At 42.0% G+C, this 8,781-nt stretch overlaps 1 protein-coding gene across 1 annotated transcript; it reads left to right on the top strand.

Annotated features, from left to right (window-relative positions):
* The first annotated feature begins 466 nt into the window (after positions 1-466).
* On the top strand, positions 467-7,059 carry LOC139230462 (toll-like receptor 2). Its single transcript, XM_070862286.1, has 4 exons — positions 467-604; positions 4,605-4,668; positions 4,754-5,863; positions 5,990-7,059. The coding sequence occupies exons 1-4, from the start codon at positions 467-469 to the stop codon at positions 7,057-7,059; spliced, it is 2,382 nt and encodes a 793-aa protein (XP_070718387.1).
* Positions 7,060-8,781: the final 1,722 nt, after the last annotated feature.

Here is an 8,781-nt window from a genome sequence, read left to right as displayed (position 1 = left end):
CTCCACATCTTTACTCACACAAACTTATCTTGCACCTCCACCCATCCCTTTTTTATCTACATTATCACTTCCCCATCTGACTAAATACCCCTCACACTCACCCTCATCCTTGTCCAATCATACCAACTAACAACACACAAGGGTTGGCATTGTGTATTTTAGCCAATGTTCGTGTGAAGGTTTTGTTAATGTGGTGTCAAGCATTGAAATATTTATTTTTAACACTTTGCATTGTTGGTCAGATTTATGTGCACCTTTGGAAGTGGCTTAGTGAGTTGCAGTGAATGGTGAGTCATAACGGTACCTCTCGCAATGCTGATGAGTGTGAAAGGAATGGCTTAGGTATTGCAGGGATGCTTTATATGGTTGGTGTGGGGTGGTACCAAGCTGGCACATCATGTGGTAGTCAGGGTGTGCAGCATCAAGTGAAGTAAAGTTGAGGCCATCCCTGGCATCCCGGGCAGCAATGTGGTCGGTTGCTGATGCCCTCTGTCCTATGCAGCATCTGGTGCTTGTGGAGAAGGTTGATGTGGTTGTTGGTGCTGTTGGTGTACCTGGTGATGCTGGTGTTGGTGCTGATCGTAGTCAGATTCTGAGGACCAAGGTGAGAGAGTATAAACTGCACCCATGCTGATGGAATAGATGACAGGTAATCTGGAGATGACAGAAGCGATCTGTCAATGGTGGGAGAGTAATGAGGTCAGACTAGATGGAGACTTGTGTAAAAACTTGCAGCATCCTGAATCTGTAGTGGAAATGCTGTTTATAGAAGCTAGTGGTTAAGGGAAAATTTCTCAATCAGCTGGGAGCTTCGGCTTGACATTTGAAGCTGTCAACTCAACAGCTGATTTAATTTCTACTGATGCCCCGCCTCAGCTTCACAGATGAGGTCAATGCACAGCGGAAAACCAGTGTGTGACCTATCAAATTTAAAAAGCTGGGGAAAAAAGCATTGTTAGGTGGCTGTATAAGTGGCTGTAAACAAGCCACTACTGATTTGAATTGGGTCCCCTGCCGCTGCCTGTTGGATCTGCTCAGTGCTGGCAGACTCGACTTCAGGAAATGCAAGTGTGCACGTTTTAATGGGGTAAAAGGAAATGGCCGAAATCAAATAAATACTTTGTCAGAACAAGACAAAAACATTCTGGAAATAGTGGGGAACCAAGGACTAGAAATTGGCCTCCTTAGCGGCTCCCGTTAGCGCCTCCGGGGGGGTGGGGGCGGTGGGGTGGGGGGTGGGGGTAGGGGAGGCGATGGTAACCCCTAGCACCCATGACCTCCTGCACCCGGCGATCACGACATCATCCGGTTGCGCAGCACCCTGGTAGAGCCCCGAATCCTAAATTTGGCTCTGCCCCCTGCAGTATCGTTGGGCGACAATATCAACAACTGCAGGGGGTGCTGTTAGGGAGGCCGGCCAGTTGGGGAGCACTATTTAAAGATGATGATGGCCGGGTAAGTGAACAATGTCTTTTCAGCCCTTAGGTTATTTTTCATGCAATCTGATCTACCTTGATAGACTGCGGCTGCTGTCGGTGATGAGGAATATCGACATCATGCAGGGCCTGCAGCAATGCCCTTCCCTTTAAGGTAGGGAAGGAGTCGCCATTTCCGGCAGCGCTGCACTCGAGACTGTGCAGCACTGCACCACTACCACCCCTCTTGCCGGCTTTAATGCTCTAAGGGAATTGATAGCACTTGATTTAGCGCCCCACTTCCTTCCTGCAGCGCTAAACCGAAAGTTTGCGTCGGAATCCCTCGCATAGCCTAGTGATACTTTTGCGCTCCTGCATAAGTTATCGCCCCCAAACGGGGCGCTACGCAATTTTTCCCAAGTGTCTAGCGAGAATGAGGAATTTAAAGAAATTAATGTTAGTAAAGAAATAGTACTGGGGAAATTAATGGGATTAAAAGCCAACAAATCTCCTGGACCTGTGGGCATACATTTAAGGTTTTAAAACAGGTGGCTATAGGGATAATGGATGCATTGGTTTTAATCTTCCAGAATTCCATAGATTTTAGAACAGTCCCCACGGATTGGAAGGTAGCAAATGTAACCCCGGTATTCAAGAAAGGAAGGAGAGCGAAAACTGGGAACTATAGACTAGTTAGGCAGACATCGGTAGCAGGGAAAATGTTAGAATCTATTATTAGGGACTTGGCAGCAGGGCAGTTAGAAAATCATAACATGATTGGGCAGAGTCGACATGAATTTATGAAAGGAAAATCATTTTTGACAATCTAATAGAGTTTTTTGAGGTTGTAACTAGCAGAATAGATAAGGGGGAACCAGTGGATGTGGTGTATTTGGATTTTCAGATAGCATTCGATAAGGTACCACACAAGAGGATATTACGCAAAATTAAGCCTCACCCCTCCCTATCTCTATAAACTCCTCCAGCCCTCCGAGATACTTGTATTTCTCCAATTCTGGCCCCTTGATTATCCCCGATTTTAATCGCTCCACCCTTGGCGATCGTGCCTTCAGCTGCCAAGGCCCTAAGCTCTGGAATTCGCTCCCTAAATCTTTCTGCTTCTCTACCTCTCTTTCCTCCTTTAAGTCACGCCTTAAAACCAAATTCTTTCACCAAGCTTTTGGTCCTCTGCCCGAATATCTCCTTATGTGTCTCGGTGTCAAAGTTTGTTTGATAATGGTCCTGTGAAGCGCCTTGGGAGGTTTTACTACGTTAAAGACGCTATATAAATGCATGTTATTGTTGCTGAAGTTGTTGTTGTTGTGTTGTAATTTTTGCAGACCATGAATCTTTCTCTTTCTCCTTCTCCCCCTCTTCTCCTCCCCCTCCCCCTCCACCATGCAATCTCCTGGGAGATAAAGGAAAAAGCAAAATCCCTTGGCCAATTTAGAATAAACTCTGGGAAATTCCTCTCGGACCCAGAAAAGATGATGAAGCATGTTCCAGGAATCCTTGGTGACTGAGAGACATCAACAATACCCACCGATCGTCCATGTGCAGTTATGTTGCCATGCTCAGGAACTCACTGGCAAACTCTTCTATATGTCGATGATTCTCTGTGAAAAGAAAGGCCTCTTGACCTTTAACCTAGCCATCTGCTTCTGAAACTTATCTTCATGGCCCCTGGTCCTTCCTAACCTATCCAACTCAAATAGCTCATCGACATGGATCCAATCGAATCCTTTCATTCGTTTATAGACCGTAATCAAATCTCTTCAAAATCTATGTTTTACTAGAGTAATAAGGTCCGGCTCTCTAAACCTATTGTAACAATTAAATACATTTAAACTAGGTGTTAATATAGTGGCTCTCCTGTGAATCTTTTCCAGGGCTTTTATATCCTTCACAAACTAAAACTCAACAGTATTCTAAATGAGGTTTCACAAAGACCTTGTACAAACAGTATAGTATTTTTGGTTTTATATTTAATCACCCTGGCATTACATCCAAACACTCTACTTGCTTTAACAATAGCCTCACAGCACTGACAGTGGACCTTCAGAGATTCATACACTACAACACCCAGGTTATTTTTCCTGCTCAGCATGCTTAAGTATGTAATCCTGAATAGTGTACATATGCTTCGCATTTCTCTACCTAGAACACAATATTTCTCTAGATTGAATGACATCTTCCAGATGCGACCCACTTCCCCATCACATCACCTGTAATCTGTTTTTCGCACCTAAGATTCTAACACTCCCACAAATCTTTGTAGTATCTGTGAAATTGCAAACAGTTGCCCCAAGGCCTTCTCACGAATTATGGACAAAGTCGGTGAAAGGCAACAGTCCCAACACTGAACCATGTGGACTTCCCATGTGCACCTTCTTTCAGACCCTCAGCTTGGTCCTTCAAGTTGTAGAGATAGCAGGGGTAATTGCCAATGGAACAGAAAACCTAGGCAGAGTGTATAACGGGTGGTCGATCCGCTAGCACCAACTTTCTGCCCCCGTTGAAGTTGAAAATTATCCCCAGCATGCTATCCCCTACCACAACAAAACAATGTAAATAGATTCTGTTTGCTGTAAAAAGATTGTTTATCACAAATCCTACCAAATCCTGCACCACCTCCAACCCATTGTCTGGCACAGTGAAATCCATTGGCTGGCACAGTGGTGTCAATATACACTATGCAAAAAGACTACTTGAATTATGGAGCAGGTGTTACTGTTAAAACTCTATTAGAATTCAGAATTTTCTTCATAAATTGAATTATTTCACAGTTGGATTAACCAACTTTTCAACAGTTACACTGGCCAAATGGCTTGTTTGCTGCTTCGGAGCATTAAGAGACCATGGCTGATAACTTTTCATTGCTGCTAACAAAATTGCTTTCTCACAAATCACATATCTGAAAGGCAATTATTGCCCTGATTTCAATTTCAATTTATTAATGTAGGAAAGCTTTTTCAAACTAGTTCAAATTTAAGTTTCCATTTGTAAAAGAGTTTTAACAAGTGGCTTGCTTTCATTTGGCATTGACTGAGATTATTCATAGTTCTGCATTACTACTTTTGAAGCTGTAAATATGACATAAAAGTCTTCCTTGCATTCTATAAAACATGCAGATTGTCAGCGAAAAGAATTGGACCTGAATTTTCTTTTTTTTAATATTTTTCATTTCAGACACCTCTGAATGATAACAATGAGAGTTCCCTCTCTGTGGATCCTGCTTGCCGAGTGTATTTTCGTACATACAACTTTCTTAGAAGAGGACGCTCCACACAATGCTTGTCATAAATGCGACTCTTCTAACTTCTGCAACTGCTCTTCAGTGAAGTTAGAGAATATTCCACATGTGCTGGAGAATGTATTTGGGTTTGACCTGTCCCACAACAACATCTCGCAGATTAAGGACATTGATTTCATAAAATATGTGAAGCTCAGAAGACTTCTATTGCAATCAAATCGAATCCAGTCTATTGCTGACCAGGCATTTCAGATTAACACAGACCTAGAATACCTTGACTTGTCAGATAATCTTTTGACACAACTGTCACCGAATTGGTTTAAACATCTTTCCAAATTACAATACCTCAAGATTTTAGGAAATAGTTACTCGGATCTGGGATCAGGAAGAATTTTCTCAAATCTGACAAGACTCAGATGGTTAGAATTTGGCAATCCTTCCCTGGCTCTTCTAAAGGAAGATGACTTTGTCGGAATTACACATCTGGAAGAGTTCATTTTAACAGCAAATAATTTACACTTGTATCAGAAAGGAAGTTTCAGTTTTTTCAGAAATGTAAGTCATGTTGCCTTGAGTTTGAATTACACATTTCTGAATGAATCAGGCCAGGCTCAGCAGATCCTTGTAGATTTGTCAGGATCCACCACCCACTTAGAGCTGAGAGACTTTACATTTCCTGACAAAAGTGACAGTCGGATATTTTCAGTACCAGGCAACTCATCACTGAGGAAATTCACCTTCAGAAATACTTTGCTTACTGACAACACTGCAATAACTTTTATAAATGGTATGAAAAACATGACATTATCTGAACTAGTTGTGAAGGACTGTGTGCTTTCAGGAACTGGGAAATGGCCCAAGGTAGATTATATAAAAAGTAACTTACTTCATTCATTAACGTTAAATAATATATCCATTAAGCACTTTTATAAATTCTATAAGCTATCAAGTATTGGTCCTCTACTTGAACCCATTAAAACAGCTACATTTACAAAACTAAATATGTTTCTGATGCCCTGCGCTGTATCCAGAAGGTTAAGAAGTGTGGAGTACCTTGATTTATCACACAATTTGCTCCGTGATACAATTATGCGAGAAATGGTTTGTCCAGAAGCTTGGCCTTCTCTGCGTTATCTTATTCTGAGAAAGAATATTTTGAGATCCCTCAGTACAACAAGCCGAAAATTATCTACACTTTCTACTCTTACCCATTTAGACTTGAGCCAGAATAGCTTCCGTGACAGTAGAATTCCATGCAAATGGTCTGAAAGACTGCAATTTTTAAACCTTTCGAGCTGTGATATAAAAAGTATATCACAATGTGTCCCTCTAAATGTTGAGGTATTGGATTTAAGTAACAATGACATCAGCAGTTTTGCTGTTAATCTGCCTTCTCTCAAAGAACTGAATGTGTCCAATAACAAGTTTAAACATTTACCAGGTGATAGTTATTTACCAAAGATGGAAGTTCTGACAATCAGCAACAATAAACTCATCTCACTTACAGGTGAAGAAATCATGTTGTTTAAGAAGCTCGAATCTTTGGAGGCTGGAAACAATAATTACATTTGTTCATGTGAATTCCTGTTTTACATGAACCATCACATAACAGTACAACTGTTGGATCGACCAGAAAACTATGTATGTGATTCACCTCTAACTCTCAGGGGAATGTTGGTGCAAAATACTAAGCGCTCTTTTTTTGACTGTCACACAACATTGTCTGTAGTCTTGCTGTGTGGTGGCATGTCTTTGGCAGCAGCTGTTGTTGGGATGATGTGCTACAAATATCACGGGATCTGGTATATCCAAATGACCTGGGCATGGCTGCAGGTAAAGAGGAAACCAAAGAAAGTGAGGAATAATGATATTTGTTATGATGCATTTGTTTCGTACAGTGAGATGGACTCAGAGTGGGTGGAAACTTTCTTGATAAGAGAGTTAGAAAGTGTTCATCCACCACTGACACTCTGCCTTCATAAGCGTGATTTCATCCCAGGGAAGTGGATAATTGACAACATCATTGAGTCCATTGAAAAAAGCAGAAAAACCCTATTTGTTTTGTCTCAACATTTTGTCCAAAGTGAGTGGTGCAAGTATGAGCTTGACTATACTCATTTCCGTCTATTTGATGAGAACAATGATACAGCCATACTCGTACTGCTGGAGGCGATCCCAAAGGAGACCATTCCTCAGAGATTCTGCAAGCTTAGGAAACTGATGAATACAAAGACCTATTTGGAATGGCCTCAAGATGAAATAGAACAGCAAATCTTCTGGTTTAATTTAAAAATTGCATTAAAGGGAGATGACAATGCAAGTGGTCCTTTGCAAACATTGCCCGAGCTACAGCAGCAGTGTTATACAGCTTGGAGCCATCCATTGACATAGCGGTAATGTCATCAAGCCAAACTGAAGAAAATTGCCTTCGAAGTGCAATAAATGGCTGAAATAGTCCTCAACCGGCTTCTGTATCACAAAGCTTATAAAGTAATTTTGTGTACAAGAATTTAGCTCTTTGTCATGGCAAGATCAGAAAGAATCATAAGAGCAAAAAACTAATTGGCTTGTCAAGCACACACATTCCATTGTCTATATACAATCTAACCTATCATGGACTCTAAAACACCTTGTTAAATCTGCTGCTGGAAGGTTTTGCATAAATGTTCCCCGGTCCTCAAATTAATCAAGGAAAACCTCTCCTCATCCCCACATCCATTCTATTCAATTGTAGCCAACAGTTCTTCACTTCTACCTTCGCCCTCACACTTCAGAATCATTGCGCCACCTACAGGCCAACTAGAAAACTGGCAAAAGCTGATCAACAAAATAGCTGATGTCGCCACCAGAAATCTGGCAACTCAAGAGAGCCCTGATGTGGAAAAAATGAGGTTACGCAGGCGTTGTACCTTAAATGGTAGAGATACACAGTACTGCTTCACCTCTACTGAAGAAAAACAAGACACAACTGCAAGAAAGCCTGAAGTAGAAGTCAAAACATTGAAGGCACAAAATTGGTTGTGCATTTCTAAGGCACGGCGTGTGCTTCCATCGACAAGGTTACATTGTACATTAAAAATTATGTTGGTTCATTTTAAACACTTTGATACTCCACAATTAACAGATTTTTACTTTTAACGAAGCCATTCTACCCCCATCATCCCAATTAACAAGGGCACCCTACCCCTCCAGACCCAATTCACAGAGAAATTGCATCCCATCCAGCTCCCCACCGTTCCTGAGATACGCTCTTCTCTAACAATACAGTTTATAGAAACCCTCGTGTCACTCTCCAATCTAGATGTGCTGCTGCTCTTTTCCTCAATGTCCTCCATTCAAGCTGGCACTCTGCTTCCAAGTTGTTTTTGGCACTTTGTTCCACCTCCCCTCCAGTGCATCCCCGTATTCTTCTTCCTCTCTACCCCGCCTACCCTCCCCCGCCCACTCCCCGCTCCCCCCAGTTGATACTGGTACTCTCCTTCTTCCTCTACCTCAAAGCACCACTCCTAGCTTCTCTTCTTTCTACCCCACAAAGTGCTACTCCCAGCATCTATAACTTTACCTCTTCAATGATTTCTTTCCTCTATTGACATCTATTAACCTCCCACTCCATTGCCGTTGATTTCTCTTTACGCCCTCTTCATTTTTCTGTTTTTTCTGACTCCCCTTCTTGTTCTCTCTCCTCATAACTGCCACACATTCTGCCCCTTTTTCTCTGCCATTCATTTCCCACCCCCGTTGATTTTCCCTTGACATACATTCTGCCCCTTTACCCCTGCATGTTCTCTCCACTCCTTGCCCTACCCCTTGCATTCTCTTTTCCCTTGTCTCACCCATGCACCCTCTCCTGCTTCTACCAAACGTCTTTGGCTAATGCACTAGACAGACACGATTTATTCATTTCACATGTTAATGTCCCCAGTTGCCGTGAAACTTCAATCCTCGCGATAGCATACAGAAGTGGCAATTGAGGCCATTGACATTGAAAATGTGTGAGTAAGAGGAGTAGGAGTTTTCCAGTGAATTCACCAACAGGCTCAGCAAGAGCAGGTTGTGACATAAGACATAGACAACAACAACAACTTGCATTCATGCAGCATTTTTAAAGTAGTA

The sequence above is a fragment of the Pristiophorus japonicus genome, chromosome 2 (genome assembly GCF_044704955.1).
Source record: "Pristiophorus japonicus isolate sPriJap1 chromosome 2, sPriJap1.hap1, whole genome shotgun sequence".
Classification (NCBI taxonomy): domain Eukaryota; kingdom Metazoa; phylum Chordata; class Chondrichthyes; family Pristiophoridae; genus Pristiophorus; species Pristiophorus japonicus.
The sequence above is the reverse complement of the archived record's forward strand: the minus strand, read 5'-3'. Positions and strand labels throughout refer to the sequence as shown.